This window comes from Apteryx mantelli, chromosome 5, assembly GCF_036417845.1.
Source record: "Apteryx mantelli isolate bAptMan1 chromosome 5, bAptMan1.hap1, whole genome shotgun sequence".
NCBI classification, from domain to species: domain Eukaryota; kingdom Metazoa; phylum Chordata; class Aves; order Apterygiformes; family Apterygidae; genus Apteryx; species Apteryx mantelli.
This window is the reverse complement of record NC_089982.1, coordinates 46,076,627-46,098,056: the sequence shown is the minus strand read 5'-3', so window position 1 is coordinate 46,098,056 and position 21,430 is coordinate 46,076,627. Positions and strand designations below refer to the sequence as shown.

The following is a 21,430-nucleotide window of genomic DNA, read 5'->3' as shown; positions in this document are numbered from 1 at the left end:
ACTCTCTCCAGCTCTAGTGTTTCAGCCTAACTCGCATTTCCTAGGATGGTTTTCTTGCCTGGATTTTTTTTCTCTTCTGTCTGCCTGTCTGCACGCCTGTCCCTTCGTATCTCGTTGCCTCCTTTCTTTTCCACCCTTTTCTCATTAATGGTTGGAGAACAGATCCCGTTGCCCTGGACTGAACGGAGAATGCTTTCTGTCATTTGCAGTGTTGCCTTGCAAGTGGGAGCAATTTGAGAGCCCGGGTTCAGCCTGCTACTTTGAGTTGGCTGACTGAGAATAACCGACTGTAGTCCTTTACGTTAAAGCCGTTTTTAAAACGGCTGCAATTGGAGTCTAGCTTTGAATTAACTTCATAAAGATCTTTTAAAACAAAGACAACTTACAGTGCAAGCCTTCTATTTTATTATTTAAAAAGGCTTTTTGTTAATAAAGATGAAACAACAACAAACTGAGAACGCTTTTTTTTTTTTTTTTTTTTTTGCTAGCGATGATCTGGGACCTTGCTGTGTATAAGACCAGCTAACATAGATACTGTGAAAATACACGTTAAAAGCAAGTATTTTTAGTTTCAGGAATTTACAAAACTACATAAAAGATACATTATCATTAAACCAATTGCTAGTGCAGCTGTCTACAGCAGAGTGACAGAAGATGCAAACTTTTGATGCATTTTTCTTCACATGCTTTCAAAGTATAGGCACTGAATATTGAGGTTTTGCTTTCCTTTCAAACTGCCACAAATATTCCCTTAAATCTAAGAAATGGTATCTGAACTGACTGTACTCAAAGCATAATGATTTAATCACTAAAATATTTGACCATATCAGTTACCATGCATTTTCAGCTTGCAAAACCAGAAGAAGAGTAATGGAGAGGTCAGTGAATGATTTGACAAGACACAGACCCTGTGTAAGCCCAAGTTCTAAGTGAGCCAGGGAACATGATTATAGCGCAGCTTCAGTTTGTGCTGCAGATGGCTTTTTAATCTGATTACATAACCTGGTATTATAGAGTATGGGTAGGTCCCACTTACACTTGGAACAGTGTAATTGAATGAATGATACAGTAACTAAAAAAACTGAGCATAGAGTCATAGACAATAGAAAAGGCATATTTCAAACATTTAAAGAGTTTAGAGTGGAAAAAAAATCCCACACCCTGCTTTGTTATCAGTTGAACAGAAGTCTAAATAAAGTATCTGGGCATAATCTGTATAATCTCAGACAACAGACTTCTAACTCACTTTTTAAGTTGCCTGGGATTTGACCATTTTAAAAGTTGCAAAAACAAAATGTTAAAATTAAAAGAATGCTAGCAGGGTTTACCTAAGAAAAGTATAGGAAGTACAGACTAGGAAAATTGGGGCAAGGGTGAGTTCCAGGAATTCTTCAGTGGAAATCTGTGTCATGAATAGCAATGGCTGGAATCTTACACTCTGTCTTTTGAGACCCATTTTCTTTAGATTGTTTTGACCTTACTGTGAGCACAAAATACACCAGTCTAGGTTAAGAGCAGTTGAGGTTTGGCATACTAGGTTTGGTTGGTGTGATTTCATAAGATGGAAAGATCAGTTGTGCATTTTAAATCTCTATTTCTGATCTTCTTTGTATAGTTTGTGAGCAGTTAAAGACTTTATTACATCAATCAGCCATGCTTGCCAATATGTTAAATTATAAACTGAATTTCAAAATGAGTAGTGTCATAGTTTCATGATCATGATAAGACAGTAGTAGGGCTGAGAAAGACGGTCCTTCTTCTGCCATAAGCTGCTCATTTTCACACCCGAGCCCTCCCCGCCCTTCCTTGTGCCTATAAAAGCATTTATATGGCTGCATAGCTAACTGGATTGGTTTAAAACTAGCCCAGCAGAAAGAAAATCAGTTAAGTTTAAGCCTGATCTGCTTTACTGCTCAGTTGCATGATGTCACAGCACAAAGGAAGGTCCAATAGAAGGACCAGACTGTGTAACTGGCACAGGAACAAGGAAGGACCATCTTCTTTGGTATCAATGCCAGCTTAAAATAATTCAGAAATCATGTAATTGTTAACCTTGTAGAGTATGTGGGATCAACAAATGCAAAGAGCAGCAGATAAGATGGCTTATCAGGCAGGGTGAAAAATCTATCTACAGGATAGATTTTCAAAGTTGCATGATTAGGCCATTTGGAATAAAACAGCTGTCATAGATGGATTCTGCTAGATTGTATTTTGTGCAAAAGTAAGATTTTATAAAATTAAGCTATGGCAGTGTTTAACAGAAGTATTTAGATATAACTAAAAAAAACCATATACTGGGAGATTTTAAACAAATATCCCTATCAAAGTATGTTTTATTGGAACAATATACTTATTAGAGCAAAAATTTCAAGAACTAAGCTGATTGCAGGAAACGGCAGCTCCAAACTAGTAAATTTTTGTATGAGACTTCACTAGTATTTATGGGCCATATACACATGCAGAGTTGAAAACTAAGGAGGTAGTAATCTACATCATAGATGTCAAAAGTGTGGTATGGACAACTTAAGTGGCATGCAGAAGGAACAGGAGCTACCGCATCTTGAAAAGGGCATCCGTTTGAAGCAGCAGCTCACAGGCTCTGAGTGCAGCAGGACACGGTGGCCCTTGCTGGCACAGAGGAGAGCCAGGCACAGGTGGGAAAATGAACAGCTTATGCCTCTTTGAGATGCTGTATGTTCCCACTCCTGTTAGCTTTTGACTGATGTGCTTAACATGTAATTTGAAAACAAAAAATGATAAATCACACACATCACTTTAGATAAATTGCTAGCACACTATAAACATATTATGGGTATTTGTGGAAAGGAAATGTGTTTTGTAGCTATATATATATCTTAACATGATAAGGTTCAATTAGAGATGACTCTTCCCTTCCCTTTTAGGTACCATTCACTGGAAGTCTAGGTGCACCTTACTGAGCTTTTGTGCTGCACCTCAAATTATCCTGTTAGCAAATATTTAAAAAATAAAATTCTTAAAATGGTTTAAAAATTCTGCAAATTCTACCATATCCTGTGTTGGATGTATAAGATTCAAGTAATACAGTAAGAGAGAAAATCATTCCATTAACTAAAATGGTTAAATTGGTGCAAAACTGGTACTTCCTGGTCCTTCTGTATAATCCAGTTGAATCTGCTATTCCTTTTTAGTGTTCTACTCTGCAGTATGGAAATTAAGAGAGTATGAAAGAGTTTATATAACACATGCTTTTATTAAAAGATTTAAAACAGTAAACAGGGTTCAAAAATAATCATATTTTAAGAATAATCTAGGTGTTACAGGATTAAAACTGATAAACCCATGTACTGTAAAACCTTGAAAGATTTGTAATACATGCCCCTTCACTGTTTGTAGCAATTGAGTTCTGCAATAAGCCATTACATTAGTTACAACAGGCTTCAAGGATCTTCTATTAAAAGGCTTCATTTTTATGTGGAAAAAATACAGAAATGTTGGTACAAATATATTAGATGTTCTTTACTGAATGTACATGCCAGCAATTATTTGTTGGGGGACTTCAAGAATGAACTGTGACAAATATTTTTGCTTCATAAAGCAATAGTGAACACAGCTTAAAGGATGTTTTCAAATACAGCTGCACATAAGCAACCATTGCAGCCTACCTTGAGCTTTGTACTGAGGTCCATAGTAGATTTCAATAATCTTTCTCCTTGTAAGCTCCCATTCAGCCAAGCTGAAAGTACACATCCACTGTTTTTAACAGTGAAGGGTTTAGAGTCACTATTTCAATCTGGAATGCAGAGTGAAAAATTAACAGAACTCCCAGAGGTTTTGTTTTGTTTTGTAATGTGATATAAATTTAGCTATGAATACTGGACCAATACTTGTAGGATACTGCTTAAGAGTTATTTTTAATCCCTTGAAAAGAAATATAAACCTTGCTTACCAGTAACAGAAACTCTGTTGTAACTTTTCAGCAAAATTGACTGGTCTCAGATGCATCCTTAATACCAAAAAAACCTATGGTATACTGTTTCCTACAGTCTTACTTTCTGTGAAACACTGTTTATAGAAATTCAGATCTGACACTGTCTTTAATCACTTTTTTTCTTAGAATAATATGTTACACCATCTTTGCTATTTTATCATAAGGTCCCAGAAAGGAAAACAGGGAACTTCTGTAGCCCACAAGTCCTTTTCAGTATCCTCATCTTCACAGTATAGTTAACTAGGTGCAGACCTAGCATCCATAAGCCTGAGTTTGCTTGTTAAAGTTAACAGCAGCTACTAAGGGCCCCTTGGGAGCAGGTGAACACTTCGTCTACCTAAATCTAGGGTGTATAGTTTGCAAATTCTTCATAAGGTGATTATTTGTACTCTGTCAGCAAAAACTAGAGTCTGATGCTAATATAAATATTTTTATAAAAATAAAATAAGTAAAATTATGCAGGTTTGGAGCTGAAATGTTTTCCTGACTTGTTGCAGAGTTCACTCTGGGCAAAAAGATATAGGCTTAAACTTCAACATTATTTTCATAACCAGAAGGAAATAATATATTCTAAAAAGATTTTTTTTTTAATTTGTAATGCTCTACTGTATGAGTAACACCAGCAAAGACAACTGCAGTTCAAAAGTATCATTAAACTTGGCAATAACTGAGAAAGGTTTGTGGGAAAAGAATCTGATAAAATGTTTTAAAAAAAAAATTCACAGAAGTTGACCAATAGGCAGAATGTATTATGGCAACTGTAAATTCCACAGGGTACCATTTCTTCCTATATTTGTATAGTGCCTACCATTATCATTTGTTCAATATATAGCATTTGATCAAAAGTGTCAGTTCTTCAGTAGTTATTGCCAGATTGTGACTTTCTGCTTCATCTTTAATGCTCTTTAACATTAAGCAAGGAAGCTGAGGTTTTGAGTCTCAACTTTCATTTTTATAAGGCTCCAAGCCTTTATAGTTGCAAAGGTAAGTCAGAAACCAGGTCAAGGGCATATATTAAAACAAAGAAAGCAATGAAAAAGACACCCTTCCCTTTTATTTTAACATGATTTTTAAGCATGTATCACAGTTTTAGAAGCCTTTTTATTTGTTTGGTTGTTAATGTTTATCAACATTATTAATACCACAGGTAAGACCTGATGAAACCCATTCATTTAAGTTCTTCCAGTACCTGGACACAAAGTCAACACATTTAGTACTGCACTACTTGGAAGGAATACGGATGCTACCAACTAAATCTGCTTCTCTCTTTTGGCTGTGCAAGATAAAAGGGTATAGATTCCTCCTTCTTCCTCCTGCGGCTTGTGGCACACAGCTTTATCAACTTAGTAGATTCTTTTCTAAAAGATCTTAAAATTGTGATTACATAGGAAACAGCTTTTACTGACAGGTTTTGCTTTTAAATTTCTAGCCCTCACAACTGCAGAAGAAAATAGTCCTTCAAAATGGAAGGGGTATCTCAACATTTGTAAATCCTCCTCAGTTGACACGTTTCATTGTGGCAGCAATGAGCACCAGTGGCTAGCCTCACACAGGTGCTGAGACTGTTCAGGAGCTGGACTGTCATTACAGCCTCTTTGAATCCATTTCCTGGATGTGACACCTCCAGTGCTAGACACAGCCCAGACCCTTTTTTTTACTGTTTAGTAAGAAAAAAATTCCCCTGAAACTATGCTTTCCAGCTCCCAAGCATGCAACATTTGTACTAATAATTGCAACATTTTATTTACTGAGAGTAAGCCTTGTGTAAAGCACTGACATGCTTTAGGAAGTGGGAGGCGGGGGAGACAGGGCAGAAGCAAAGATGCACATTTTTTCCCATGTAAACCAATCTAGAAGTGTAAATTACAATGACCCACATTTTAAAACCCCTCTAAACTACCTTTAAAATTACCTACTGGACAAACAATGACAAATTACTCCTCTCTTCTCATACCTGTAAAAAGAGATTAACAATAAACCAAAGTGATAATAAGGTTCATTAAGATCTACAGATGAAGAGTGTTATATGAGTTCAGAGTTACTTTGAGTGTAAATGAGAAAATGAGGTCCAGGAACAGGAAAGTGGGGAGGGAGGAAGAAAAGAAAAGAAAAGAAAAAAAAACACAATGCAAGTGGCAAAAAAGTTCTTGTCAGATTAAGGTAAAAAAAGTTTGGTTAAGTATAACAATTATTGTGACCAGGAACAGCTGGTGTTCCTAATATTATCTGCATTAGTACCAGGAGAGATTTGTTGTATTTATTTCCTATCACATGACCACTTCAGTTTCACTCTCTGCTCTGCAGCTGTCCCTAGTGCTGTCTAATGTAAGCTGTCTTTGTTTTAGATATTTGGTATACAGCACAAAGTCAAAACAAGTTACTGAACTTTCAGACCAAAACAGCCTAGCGTAACAAGGCTTCTGTTTGCCTAGGAGCTGCTTAACTGGTTATGCAGGCTTTGCAATAGCACACATAAAACCGTGATATGTTTAGACGGTAAATGTATGCCATCTTTATAAAATATGTATTATTTCCATGTTATAAGAGAACTGAAGAATGGGGAAAGTTATTATTATTTATAACATTGTTCTTTAAGATGCTGACAGAAGTAGGGGTTTTGAGAAATTTTGGGCAGCTCCACTGTTACATATGATTATATCAAAACACGAAGAAAGTAACTGCTTATAACTTGAACAATATAGTTAACTAAGTTTTGTTTTGTTTATAATTCAGCTAATCAATAGCTTAGGTAGCTCTGTTTTTTCTTTTAATCCTAAAGCTCCTATCATGTATTGAGTATAAAAGTTGCTGATATGAAATCATGTTATATATAGTTGTATAGTATGTATGTATAGTTATATGTGTAGACTTTGTAAGAAACATTAAAAAAGGAGTTTAAAGCAGTGACCTCTTTAAATGCTTTCTGTATCCTAGACCTTGATCTTTTTCTGTAACAAAAAATGTCAATAATCTAGAGCTAAGTTTGCTTTCTCTTTCAACCAAGCTATTGTTAGTGAAGTTAGGTGCATTAAAATCTAGAGCAGTTGTAATTCACCTCCATTATCAATCAGGTAAACACCAATTTCTCAGGTACATACCCTTTCAGTTGCAGACTGTAGTCAGTCAAAAACAATCACTTTTCAAAGCAGAATTTTACTGCTATTATTGCCACATCATGATGAATTCCATGCAGGCGTTCAGGTAAAGTAGAGTGTCTGGGGAGAGAGAGTCTTTTCATCCAACTGAATGAATTAAAACTAACACTGTCACCGTATAATATACTTACACTAGAATAAAAGTTTGATGTCAGAGTTAAGGTCATGCAACCATAGTTTGTAATTTCCTCAACTGCAGTGTATCGGTAGCAAATGTAGGGAATCCGTTGATTGAAATGTTAATTTAGGTTCAAATGAAAGGTCTTCCTTAATTTCTTCCCTTGGTATGCCCACTAAACTTCTATGTTTGCTATGTCTAAATACTATTAATAAATAATAGTATATAGAAGAAAAATGGAGAAATTGGCCATGGAAGTGAACAGATAAAGTATGATTTAGAAAGATTTTTTTTTAATCACTTAACCACAGTAGCCCACAACTAACTTTTTAAATTAGTTTCTCAGCTCTATAACCTGGTCTTGCCTCTTTTGCTCTTTCCTCTTCATTGTATCCAGTGTTTCTAGTCACTACATCGCTTATCTTTTTTCATTTACTGAAGATTAAGTGAAGTTAACAATAGTGCCCCAAATTTTAATTGTGTAGCAGATTAGAAACTCAAAAGGGCTTGAAACCAGGGAGCTATAAAACTTAACAGTCATTTTATGAGCTGAATTATTCAAGTAGAAGTAAGCTTAAAGTCCTAGAGTTTATGCTTCTTCCCCACAATTGTCATCCACATGTGGTTTATAAATTAACCACATGGACTGACCGAAGTCAATACTGTGTCGATCACTGTTTTTAGAAGAGTAACAGTTACTGAATCTCTTGAGACAGAATTTGTGGTTTTGTATGGAAAAGAACAGTATGGTATAATGAAAAAACAGTGACAGCTTATTGTGGAACAAGGCACATAGAGAAAAAAACCCTTTTCCATGTAGGAAGACGCTTACAGTTTTGGAACTGAGAAGTTTCTAAAATCAGCATTCTTGCATGGAACTTTCAGCATCAGCACTGCCATGGAAAGCTTCCAGTGTCATATTCAACCACGGAAAATTTTTAATACTGCCTTCCTTGTTGGAGGACAGACAGATGTTTGAGACTACAACCGTTTGCTTTCTTATGCTGTCCTGTGTTGCATGACATGGTATGATATAACCATCTATTTATCTCTCTCTATATATATGATTGTACAAATCCTTCTTTTTCAGAGAAGAAAGTGTAGAAAAAGAATCCCTTTAAAAGAATAAAGGGCTGAATTTTCAATAACTTTCTTAAACCATTTGATTAAGCTATTTGAAAGGTAGGGTTCACAGAATCACAGAATCACAGAATCACAGAATCACTGAGGTTGGAAGGGACCTCTGGAGATCATCTAGTCCAACCCCCCTGCTCAAGCAGGGTCACCTAGAGCACATTGCACAGGATTGCATCCAGGCGCATTCTGAATATCTCCAGAGAAGGAGACTCCACCACCTCTCGGGGCAACCTGTTCCAGTGCTCTGTCACCCTCACAGTGAAAAAGTTTTTCCTCATGTTAAGATGGAAGTGTCTGTGTTTCAGTTTGTGCCCATTGCCTCGCGTCCTGTCGCTCGGCACCACTGAAAAGAGTCTGGTCCCATCCTCTCGACACCCTCCCTTCAGATACTTGTACACATTGATAAGATCTCCTCTCAGCCTTCTCTTCTCCAAGCTAAACAGGCCAAGCTCTCTCAGGGTTCATTCTTTTCATAACAGTAATTACACTTTCCCACCCTACCTGCTTTTCCAGGAACATTGTATTTTTAGAGGAGATATGAAAAAAAGATGCACAGAGGAGCATGTTGTTATACCCTGTATTCTCCCTGTAGTTATACCCCATAACTCCCCAAAACTGATCCAAAGCAATTCTTTCCATGAACTTTCTACATTAGCTTTAAAAGCACGAGTAAAAATACATATTAATAATAAACTTGTATAAGGTCTTTTTTTTTAAGAAGCGACAGAGAATACCTGACTCAGAAGGTTAAAGGCATCAGCATGGACAGAGCAAAGATCTTCTCTGCTTTCATTAAAAATCATTTTTGGTGCCTGTAACCATCCTGATTACTTTTCACTGACATGAACTCCCAGAGGTCATAACTTGCTATTTTAGAAGGAATAACACTGAGAGAACTGTATTTCCTGAAAACTGGTATATCACTGAAGTATCATTGTACTTTCAACTGCATCAGTGAGGATTCCAGAGCAAACCTGATTTGGATCAAGTTAACCTACATTTATACAGTTGTAAACAATGCAGAAGGTAATGGCATGAATTTGTTCTAGTTTGAATAGTGTGATATGCAGAGTTCTGGATAAGTTTGGTAGTCAAAGATGTTACACCAGACATACTAATGGCTGTATTATAAAGTCATTCAGTAGACTACTAGCATTCTAAGATTCTGTGATCTCTTACAAACCTACTTTATTAGCTAGAAAATACTGTGCGGAAACAGTCATATACAAGCGCTTTACCACAAAGAAAGGGAATGAGTAACCCATCTGGCAGCTCAATTCACTGAACAAAGTAAGAGTGCTTTCCAAGTAATAAATAAAGAACATTTTCAAAATGAATCGAAAGCGCTGTCCACAAGTGGCTAGGCCTCCACAGAATTCACTACTATGAATTTAGAACATTGATTTTTTACCGAGAGGTACTGGAAGAGTTTACAGTAGTAAAAAAGGCAATACTAGACAGAACACAGAATATCCCCAGTGTAAACGTTTATTTTGAAAGATAAGTGTGGGCTTTGTTTGTAGGTTAAACACTATCAAAAGGAACAGCCACAGAAGTTGGGCGATACAAGAATTCTGATAACTAGATTCTGGTAGGCTTTCTGTCTCATCTGCAGAGGAAATGCATACAACGCTGTCAATTTAGCTTCCAGTTACGTACTCTTTGAAGAAGACTGAGTAACTTTTTTCAGTTTATATTATGTCTTTTAGTGCTGCAGTTTAAGCAAACACATAAAGCTTAATATGAAAGAGGGATGAAGGAGGCATTTATTACCATATTAGTGAACTGTTTTGTGTGAACAAGTCTTTGTCATACGGAAAAAATGAACTTGAAGGCCTGGGCCTGCTAAACACTCCCTGTTCAATGCATCGTACTCTGAACAGGTCTGGAATGGGAAAAACGTCAGAGATCAAGACTGAGGTATATTGACCAATCTCGTACCTGTGACCAGTCAGTACTCTCAGATAGTTTTGGCCTTATTGCTGCTGGCTCTTAAAAGCTATTATTTTTTGCTGTTGAGATAAGTTAATGTGATTAAAATTGTACTGAAGACATGGTATCTTCAGTAAGCAAGGTTATAATCTGTTTTTCGCCAGTGTGATTAGACTTGAAAAAGTCAGTTAATAGTGTTAAAAACTACTTAGATTAGTAGTAATATTTATCTAAACTGATAATGTTAACTGGAGAATTTGATGAAAATAGAAGAAAACCAACATCAACGAAACCCATCTTGTGTACACTAGGATGAAGCGACAACGAAATAGCCTAAGTCGCCACATGGAAACACTTTTGTGACGCATACTATTAAAAAACCCCAAGCCTCGCTATCCACCTGAGGAAGTTTAAGTCCCGCCTTCGGAAAGAAAGTAATGCGGCGGCTCAGAAAGCCCTAAACACCCCAGGTGAACTTTCCCGGGCCCTTTCGGTTTAACTCGGAAGAGCCCGGGCGTCGGGGGCGGGGGAGCGGGGGCCGTTGCGGCGCGAGCGCGGCGGGTCACGCCGGGGGCAGGGCCGTTAGGGCACGGCCCGCCGCGGCGCCCGCGCTGCCTGCCCTGGCGGGGCGGCGGGGAGGGCGGGCTAGCCGGCGCGGCTCGGGGGAAGCAGGCAGGGAAACGAAAGTTCAACGCCGGTTCGAGTGTTGGCCGCTGGTTATCGTTAAGCGGGTCGGCGGAACATAAACACGCCAGTTCCCACACGCACCCGGGGAGAGCGAGCGGCTGCCCCCGACAGGCTTTTTAAGGCGCTGTTTACAGCGGCCTGGCCGCGGGCGGGCATGCCTGCTGCGCGCATTTCAGTGAGGCAGCCAAGTTGTTGAGAGTCTTCCCCGAGTCAGATCGCCTAGGCTTGAGGTCCCGGCTCACCCGCTGAGCGTGGGCTTTCGCCTCCCCGATCCAGCGCTGCCGAGCGACTGTCCCAGATTCCCCTCCCCCCCAAGAGGGAGGAACGAGCACGTTCACCGAAACCACCTGTCCCTAATTCCCCCGTGTGAAACTCTAGGAGCGGCGCGGGAAGAGGGGCAGCCCAAGCAGCAGCAGCCCCTGGTGAGAGGACCCTTTCAGGCCACGCTGCTCGGCGAAAGACAAAGACAGCGAGGGGAACACCAAGGGGGTGGGCAGACGAGGGGCGCTCCCCGGGGGTCGCGCACCCCGCCTACAACTCCCGGCATGCCGGGCAGCGCGGCGCGACTCTCGCAGCCGGGCCGGCTGGCCGCCGTCCCGCTTCCAGCCGGGCGAGGGCCGCAGGGGCCCCAAGGGCGCGGGGGGGGGGGGGGGGGGTTGCAGCCAGAGGTTTCTCCCAGCCCGAGAAGCTAAGAAACCATGAATTCCCGAGAACCCCTCCCGCCTACTAAAGATGCTCAGCTCCGGACCCCTACCCACCCATCCCCTTCCGAGTCTCCTCTTGTTTTGCGCACTTCACTGCCCTCCCACTCCCTTTGTATTTTTAAACCACGCTACTGCATCCCGCTCTGCCCAATGAAAACGCTCACAGTCCTCGGCAGCCAATGGCGGGCGTCCCCGCGGTTTTTTAAACCGTCGCTCTCCTCCAATTGCTGCCGGCGCTTTTAGTTCCACCCCCTCCACTATCCTCACCCCAACCGGTTTCAACGAGTATGAGAGCCAACGACCCCCTCACGCTCGACCAAACTAAAGAGCTGGTCCGGCGCTGACGTCAGAGGGGGAGCGAGCGAATCCACGGCGGCCCCGGCCCGGGGGGGCGCGGCCGAAGGCAGTTTGAACCGGCGCGGCAGCCAATCCCCTGTGGTGGGGGGCGGGCTCGAAGGCACCGCGGGTCAAGTTGCTGTGGCGGGTAGGGCTGTGGAAAACAAGAGGCTGTAAGTGCGCCGGAGAGAAACCATTTAGCGGGAGCAGCGCAGGGAGAAGAGCCCGACCCGGACCGTCGCTGCCGCTTCCCACCGAGCCAGGCAAGGCCCCCCCCGGCCCGCCTCGATTCCTGAGGGAGCGGGAGGACAGCGGCCGGCACGGGGGAAGGGGCGCCGCCGGCCCTGCGGCGCGGAGGGGCGGCCGGCCGGGTGGAGCGGGGTGCGTCGCCGCCGGGGGCGGTCACCAGGCCGCCGCGGGCGTCGAGCGGCCCTGCGCGGGGAGGCCGCGAGCGCCGCGCTCGGGGCGCCGCCGCCGCGCGGCTCGCCCTGCCCCGGCGGCGCGGGGGGCGGGCGGCAGCGCTGCTCGGGCGGCGGGAGGCGACGGGGCGGGCGGCGAGGGGGAGGCCGCGGCGGCGGGGGGAGGGGCCGGCGGCCCGGGAAGGGGGGTTTGGGCGGGAAGTGGCGGCCACCGGCGGTGGGTGAGAGGCGGGAGCGGCCGGCGGCGCGGCCCCGCCCTGCCCTGTCCTCACGCAGCCGCCGCCCCCGCAGGGACCCGCCGCCGACCGCGCCATGGGCAAGGGCGACCCCAACAAGCCGCGGGGCAAGATGTCCTCGTACGCCTACTTCGTGCAGACGTGCCGCGAGGAGCACAAGAAGAAGCACCCGGACTCGTCCGTCAACTTCGCCGAGTTCTCGCGGAAGTGCTCGGAGCGGTGGAAGGTGAGCGGGGCCCAGCCCGGCCGGCCACCTGCCGCCGCGGAGCCCGCCGGGCCGCGGCCGGGCAGGGCCCAGCTCCAGCTCCCGCCCCCGCTGCGGACTGCTGGGAAAAGAGCCTCGGTAGCAGCTGCTGCCGCTTAGACGTTAATGGGTCACCAGGCGCTTTATCTGATCCAGACCACCCCCCCCTTTCCCCTCCATGTGCCTGCAGACAATGTCAAGCAAGGAAAAAGGAAAGTTTGAAGAAATGGCCAAAGGAGACAAAGCTCGTTATGACAGAGAAATGAAAAACTATGTTCCTCCCAAAGGCGAGAAGAAGGGAAAGAAAAAGGACCCTAATGCTCCTAAAAGACCACCGTGAGTGTTTTTATTACCAAAAAAAGTATTTATTCTAATAGCCTGACACTTGCTTACTTAAACCCTTATTCTCATTTTAGATCTGCATTCTTCCTTTTCTGTTCTGAACACCGCCCGAAGATCAAAAGTGATCATCCTGGCTTGTCTATTGGAGATACAGCAAAGAAACTAGGTGAAATGTGGTCTGAACAGTCGGCCAAAGATAAACAGCCATATGAACAGAAGGCTGCAAAACTAAAGGAGAAATATGAAAAGGTACAGTGAAAATAATAAAATACTGGTTAAACTTATAGGGCTTACTGTAAATGTGTCAATTTGGTTTTGCATCTAAGCTGTATATAGTTCATAACTCTAAATAGACTTTATGTCAGATGTTAGAGCTCATGAAAAGGTGTGGCACAAATGGTATTTGGAACCCTTACCTGGATGTAATTTTTACACACCTAGAGACTTCACCAGGGAGACTTTACTTCCAGAAAACAGGTTACCTACTTGGGAAAATATACAGCCATACTCCAAAGTATTGTGGTCACAAATTCCTTAAACTGTCTAGGTCTTCTACCGGCAAAAGATGTAAGCCCCTCTTATATCTTTCCCCCCTTCACATACAATATACATAAAAGTATTAATTACTGGAACTGTACAAACTTATCTTCAGAGTTACATTACCAGCACCTAAATAGCATTTCTCTTGCAGGATATTGCAGCATATCGTGCTAAGAGCAAGAGTGACGCAGGAAAAAAGGGCCCAGGTAGGCCTGCAGGATCCAAGAAGAAAGCAGAACCAGAAGAGGAGGAGGAAGAGGAAGATGATGATGAAGAGGAGGAGGAAGATGAGGATGAGGAATAAATGAATGTCCTGCTGTAAAGATATATGCTCAAAATCCGATATTTTGCTAAGAATGTGAACTCAAGTGCAGCTCATTGTTAGCTTCAGTATAAAAATCTGTACAGAATTGTGTATAGGTAATGTGGTTCTTTGTAGGGAGACCTATATTTTTTAATGTAAGTAGTAGCCGAGGGCTGCTGCGGTTCTGTGTTAAAACAAAGAAGTTGTGGAATGTTTCTGCATATTTAATGGTTTTGTTGAAATTCAGTGACTGATAGCCAGGTGTTTCTTTTTAGCAAAATAAAACAAAGGAGGTAGCTTAATAGCTGATCTTATATTTTGTAGTATATTTGCATTGTATTACTTTTTTTTAACAATTTTGTAATAAAATGATGTACATGATTCTTGGTGTATTCTTAATGTTTCTAAGGGGCTGTGTACTCTTAGAAGTCTGAACCTGTACAGTTCCTATCCTGGACAGGTATTTGGTGCCCTGAACAGGGCTATTGCTTTTATGACAAAATTGGTAAATCTCAGTCTTAAATCCTGGAATGGATACATGGCCAGGATTTGAGCTCTGTTACTTCCCCCCCTGCTTTGTTACCATGGTTCTTTTCCCCCATAATTATGTTTAGTTGCAATTGATGTTTTTCTTACACTAGCATTTGCTTACATCATCTTCTGAGTGAAGTATGTTGTTGATACTTATTTCTAGATGGTAATACTTATTTCTAAACTGCTTTAATAGTTTTGAAAGAAAACAAAGGTTTCAACGTTCTGTCTTGAATCTTAATGTATTAGTTGACAATGGATAAATCTTAGGAACTTTTCCAGAGCTCAGGTTCACTGGCCTTGTTGTTGTCCATATCAGGATAGGAAAGTTGGCAATAAGACAGGGTTAGAAGCATGTCTTTCCAGATGTTCCCTACTCTCCTTCTTTCTCCCCTGGCCCCCTGTGTTAGTGATTTCTTTTAAAACACAGCTTAAGAACAGCATGAAAACTGTTGGAATGTTATCTCCTTACATACCAACAGTTAAGATTCCTGCAAAAAACAGATGAGGTATTTTTAAAGAACATGTGCTGCTGATACATTACTGTCAGTGCAGAATATCACCAGTCACAGTTAATATCTTGGTCTTTAGAAGCTTTTTGGTTTTGTTCAACATTAGTATGCATATTTAGAAGTATAAATCTAGATACAGTATTGGCAAGTGGGAAATTGGAGCTCCTACAGCTTAAGTAATAGCTTCAGTTTAATTTGGAATTGAGGTGAATGCTCGGTAACAGATTTTACTAGCCCTTGAAAACCCAATGCTGAAAAACATTTAATGCTCAGAGATTAAGTACTATAAATGTCAGTGTTCCAACTTAAAAAATTCTGTATTGTCTGTTAAGTTGTTAAAAAAGTTTGAGTGCAGTCACTATACATGTCTAACATAAAAAATGATTTCAGCACTATAAGCGTAATGTTAGTAGAGGTAACTGCAGGCTAGAGAGAATAATGTAATACTTCCTGAAAGAAATGAGTCTTGACTAAAGCATTTTGTGTTTTCCCAAAAGCATGACAGTAACATAACTGTTAAGACAATTCAAATTTTTTTCTACTGAGCAGGATACCAGTTCTTCTAGCCATAAAATTAATCTTTGAAGGCCTTAGAAAGCACAGAGTTGTTTTTCTCTTTTTCCCTGTGTCCCCCCCACCCCCAATGAGATACTTAAAACAGTATCAGAAAGATTGGGATTTACTGCTGTTACACATGTTGGACCTACCAGAGATGCTCAGTGTATGTAGGATAAACATTTCCATTTGTACAGGCTCAGATTTGGGGAAGCTTCAGGCATGAAGTGGAAGCGAGAGGCAGTTCTGTGTGCTGGATATCCAGTGCTTGAGAACATTTCTCTGGTAGAGACTTTACAGTCCTAGAGAACACTTTATCCTTAGCTCAAAAATTCTTCTGGGTGGAGACAATTACTTTTCATAATATGGAACTGAGATTATGTTGGTCTCACATTTTCAACACCATAGTCTGTTGTCCAGATTTTCCTGTAGAAACTTACCCCACCGTCACTTCCCCTGACTTCTCAGGCTCTTTCCCTGAATAGCGATGCTTTAAGAAGTATTTCTGATTTCATTTAAATAAATAATCTTTTGCAGTGAGCAGTAGCATCAGAGTAAATTGACTAGTTTGATTATCTGAAATGCTTTTATCCTTCTCTAGTGCTTTGTAACAAAATACAATCCTTCAGGTGTCCTAAAAAGCTCCATAAATTACAAGATTATTTTAAATATTGTGCCAGAATAAGAGCATACCTTGAGGTAATTCAGAATAAATCAAGGAGTTCCTCTAATGTTTTCCTCAGCAAGATAAAATGACTTCTGGGTCCAATTTCATTTAGCATTAATTGGCTAATTTAGCTACAACACAACTTCTGCATAAACCAGAGCAGAACTGCTTAATATTGCCACTCTGTTGTCCCCGTCCTAAAGATAATCTATGAAAAGCCACCTGTGGTTTGCTCTTGTTTATGATCTCATTTATAAATATTATTTCCTGACTGCTGCAGACCTTCATTGCAAAAATAATAGCCTATTGTACTGCTCTACTTGCCTGACCCACATCATTACACAGATCATTTTGTGTGCATCAGCACACAGTATGAACATGAGCTGCAGCAATCCATAGCAAACCTCTGCATCGAGTTGATCTAACAACTGAGAATGATGTAGTGACTAAAGATAATTAGTGATTTTTTTTAAATAGTAATTTGCCCTCTCAGTAAGAATACTGAATACAGATTAAAGACAAACAGAAATGAGTAAAAGTGGAAATTACTGCTTTCAAATTAAGTTTTAAAAAGTGTGGTATGCTCAGGTCAGGAGGCTCAGATAATGTCCATCTGTGAATACTGAAAGAACCAGCACTGGAAAGCACTAGTAAGTGATCAAAGTATAAAAGGAATGTGCAGAAAAGATAAGGCCGTAGCAGAAAAGCTGTTAGCTTTTCACATCCGTGTTCAACATGGAGGATCTTAGGAAACTGCAGTCACTAGAAGCTTTTTTCTGGAGATGAATTGGGACATTGGTCTCAAATGAAAACTAAAAGAGGCACCAAAAACAGTTGCAGGCATCAGGGAGTCCGCTCACAAACACTGCACTGGAGGTTCAGCGTAAACGCGTGCCACCCAGTACGGTAGACTAAGACCACCAAAATTAGGCTGATATGCATAAAAAGCAGGTATCAGAGAGTATCAAATGTAGGAAAGTATTCCTTAAACCACTGGAGTTATTTCTAAGATATAGTAAAACAACACTGTAACAGGCTAGATGCAGAAAATGGGTGGCAGGGAAAAACAGGATCAGAGCAACTTGTGAGAACAGATTAATAACTGATTTCAAACACATCAGGACCAGGAAGCCTGCCAAACAGTCCCTTGGGACAATATATGATCAACATATAAAACAATGCTCAGAGAAGATACTAGGGGAAATAAAAGGTGTGTGTGTGTGGGGGGGGGGCTTTTAAAACTCTTGAGGAGCTTCAGGAAGTTTTGACAACTTTTTAAGGGCCGGGGGAGGGAATGAATGGTGGAGCATCTGTCTCAAATCCAAGTATAAAAGGTTTTGAAACACACTGACAGGACAGATGGTATTCATCCCGGAGTTCTAAAGAAACTCAAGGATGAAATGGCTGAACTATTAACTGTAGTTTATAATTTTTCACTTAAAACTGTCCTAGTACTAGAGGAACGAAAGGTGGTAAATAGGACATCAGCTTTTAGAAAGCATTCCTTGGAGATACAGGGAACTTCATACCAGCAAAGTCCATATAGCAAGCTGGTAGAAACCATAGTACAGATGAGACTTTCCGGACAAATGGCTAAATTGGTCTTTCTGTTTCCTTAGAGGCAGTTCTGTTCCACAGACCTGTAAGAATTCATCAAAAAAAAAAATCAGTGAACATGAAGCTATGGGAGATCAGGTTGATGTGGTCTATTTGAATTTCTGAAATGCTCTTTGTAAAAGAAACAGAACTGTCATGGAATATGAGGGAAGGCCTTATATAAGTAGCTGGTTAAAAATAAAGGAATAAAATAAGAATTAGTCATCAGTTTTATCAGTGGAGGAAAACCACCTACTTAAAAAAACATAGGATTTGGGGGGTTTAGGGCTAGTGAGACTATTGAATATATTCATAAGTGATCCAGAAGAAAGTGGTGAACAGTGCTGCAATGAAGATGAAGGCTAACAGCAAACTGCAAAGCCAGCTTACAGCCTGAAGCAACTGGATAATAAAAATAGCAGATGAAATTTGGTGTTAATTCAAAGCAACACATGTGAAAGGGAAAAAACAGTCCTAACATTTCTCATCAGTGAGGAGGATGGACAATAAACTACTTAATATTAGTCTGGAGAAGATGCTGGATTTATAATAGATATTTCTGTGAAGATGTAATAGATGTTCATTAGATAGAAAAGCAAATAGAACATAAGGCATGTTCCAGGTATAGAATTGAGAACAAAAGCAAAATATATGACTTTATTACCTTCTTCCTAAAGGTATGTAAAAGGTTTACTTTTTCTTAGATCAACTTGCTGAAAAAAATCTATTTACAAAGTTGATCTTATTTTTCCCAAGAGAAGTCTAAGGTCTGGAGAACAGTAAATATACCTCTTCCTTTTTTGTGTGTTTTCAAAAGGAAAACCTTGATCTGAACAGCTACAGACCTATGAACTGAACCCAGTATACACAGGCTTTGAAACTCAAATAACAAAAAAGAAATTACAAATGCATCTAAATAGAACGTCATAAAAAATGGAAAGGGAATTTTACCTTGTATTGATTACCTAAAGATCTGTTCAACTGTTTGATAACTGTATCGCAAGCATTTTGTATCTAATATCGCTATATAAACCTGCTCTCACTCATTCAGTGATGGAGTGTCTGCTGTGATAGTGTCTGTCACTGATTCAGCTTCACTTGCCTTAGCATCCTTACCCTACATTTACTCTTCTGTTCATTTCTCATTCTGGCTTGTATTTCCTTCCACATCTTGAAATAAGTAAATGTTTTGCCTGCAGTCCCTGCATTTCTGGAATTGTTGGGGCTTTAGTATGAGCTGCATCATAGCCCAGTCTGCTTTTTCATGATTCCTCTTGAATCTGGAGTGAAGGATCCCGTAACGGAGCCCAGATGTAGAACTCATCTCTGTGTTCTCCAGTGCACGCAGCCCTAGAAGGCTCATAACCTTGCTAATCGTGGGATGTGCAGGAGATTCAAACCTCCCCCTGCAAAAAATTGATTTATTTGCCTACACAAATTTATTTTCATATAAGCAATCAAGGAATTGTCACATGCCAGCACCAATTAGTGCACAGACCTATATATTGCTCCAACTACAAGATAATATCCCAACATAACCAACCCTAGGCCTCAGTGTTGGAGAGAGTCTTGATGTTGTTCCAGGAATGAATACAAAGTCAGCCATCAGAAAAAATCTTTTAGCCAGCAAATCTGATGCCTTATCTAAATGTTGTACGGCTATTCTCAGTATTTCCTTGCTCAAATATCTATTGGTAAAGTTTGTGCCCATAATGTCTGTCCTTCAGTAGAGCTGAAGGGATGGCATTTGTGTGGACAAGCTTAAAGGGCAGAGTCAAATGACTTCTCACAGAAAAGGACCTGAAAGGTCCTTCTGAAAATATGTTGTGATGACAGTGCTGCCATCTTGAAACTAGCTCCTGTCCAGTATCTGGACCTGACACTAACCTAGCACTAACTGTACCTTTGGGAGTTAAGGTCTTTAACAAGCCTTCGGTGGATCTCCTAGATCTCACTGCTCTGTCTCACCAGAGGAACAAACTGCAGAGCCAGTGTGCCTCTTCAGGAACCTTGAAACTTTTTGCATAACTGGATGTTATGGATGACCAAAGTCTGCCTAGATTCAGAAAGTAGTTAGACGAATTCTGCACTATTAAATAGAAAATACCATCTCTAGCTAAGAAAGTGCTTGAATTGTAAATTGCCAAAAGCAGGAATAGTGCTAGAGAAGTAGTATTACATCCTTGCCCTGTCCTTCTACTCTGTCCTGCGCTCCTTGACCATATTGATCCTATTGACCGCTGAGGGAGACAGGATAGTATGCTAGCTAGACCTTTGGTCTGATCTTTATATACTTTTTAAGTTCTTATCTTAAGCTTGGTATCCAAAGTAAGAATATTCTTCAGCTTTGTCCAGTAGAGACCAAGGGTCCCAATACTTCAGGAGGGCGGGCATTATCTCTCATAAGCATCACATGCAAGATAATGGGATAATTACGGTAGTAACAGGCAAAAAAAGCACAAGAGTTTGTTCCCATCTCCAGTGAGGAATGGCTCCACTCAATAGTATCTTACCCCAAAATCTTTATTATCAGTAGCAGCCAGACCACATTCTGCAACTGGGTTACAGAACTGTTTTCCTGAACAACATCCCATACTATCTTACCTTTTTTTCCCCAGATCACAGGGGACACAGCTTCTCTCTCTGTTGTCTGGTCAATTCTCTGCCTCCAGAGGTTCCTCTCCATCTTTAGGACACGTAGGACTTCAGGGCATTTCTCAGTCAATTAAAAGAGCAATATGAGTAGAAGCACTTCCACAGTTTTGTGTGTTTTTTGCCCTGGTCATTTCTTCCCAAATCTCTCTTCTTATGAACCCACCAGAATCTTTCCAGAAGGCCTCCACCTCCATTCAGTTCTACTTTCACTTATTGTTTCTGCTGCCTCAGAAATGAAAATACGAAAATTGTAATTGTAGCTCTCCATAGGATGAGCCTGATTGTCTTAAAGACCCTGGCAATAGGGTATAATGACCCTGCAGACTTAGGCTAGCAACCTACGAGGCATTCACTGCCAGGTACACCTCCAAGTACCACAGAATGATGTGGCTCTTCCCCAGTGGGCTCTAGGGATGAGATTGCCAGTTTTTTGGAAGCAGAGCTTGCAGAGGGCACATTTCTCCCAAAAGCCCTTGAAAATGCAGATACTAGTCTTCACAGCTCTGACCACAGCTTTTATCCTGATGTGCTATTGCTATATCTCTGTCACAGGCCTAACCCAGAATACGCAGCTACACACAGAAGATCCAGAGGACTTTATATTCAAAGACCCATCACTGTTTAATGTTAGGAGTTGCTCAAAGATACCAGCCTATGACTGTATTCTCTTGGGGAAACCTCTCCAAAGATTTCAAGAGAGAAGGCTGTATCTAGACTCCTATTTCCATTCCAGAGCCTTCAAGTGATAGAGAAGGCCTACTCCAAACAGGACTTTTTAATTTTCATCTAA

The 21,430-nt window shown here is 41.1% G+C and overlaps 1 protein-coding gene across 1 annotated transcript; it reads left to right on the top strand.

Moving 5' to 3' along the window:
• Positions 1 to 12,177: 12,177 nt before the first annotated feature.
• Positions 12,178 to 14,505, top strand: HMGB2 (high mobility group box 2). The gene is made up of 5 exons (XM_067297128.1): positions 12,178 to 12,302; positions 12,750 to 12,920; positions 13,129 to 13,274; positions 13,355 to 13,529; positions 13,972 to 14,505. The coding sequence occupies exons 2-5, from the start codon at positions 12,771 to 12,773 to the stop codon at positions 14,122 to 14,124; spliced, it is 624 nt and encodes a 207-aa protein (XP_067153229.1). The 5' UTR covers positions 12,178 to 12,302; positions 12,750 to 12,770; the 3' UTR covers positions 14,125 to 14,505.
• The last annotated feature ends 6,925 nt before the right edge of the window (positions 14,506 to 21,430 follow it).

What these genes read in the sequence shown, in the direction of transcription:
- HMGB2 (XM_067297128.1), top strand. Translation starts at nt 12,771, where the DNA reads ATGGGCAAGGGCGACCCCAACAAGCCGCGGGGCAAGATGTCCTCGTAC. An exon ending in AGTGCTCGGAGCGGTGGAAG is followed by an intron (nt 12,921 to 13,128) that starts GTGAGCGGGGCC and finishes ATGTGCCTGCAG; the next exon opens with ACAATGTCAAGCAAGGAAAA. An exon ending in TAAAGGAGAAATATGAAAAG is followed by an intron (nt 13,530 to 13,971) that starts GTACAGTGAAAA and finishes TTTCTCTTGCAG; the next exon opens with GATATTGCAGCATATCGTGC.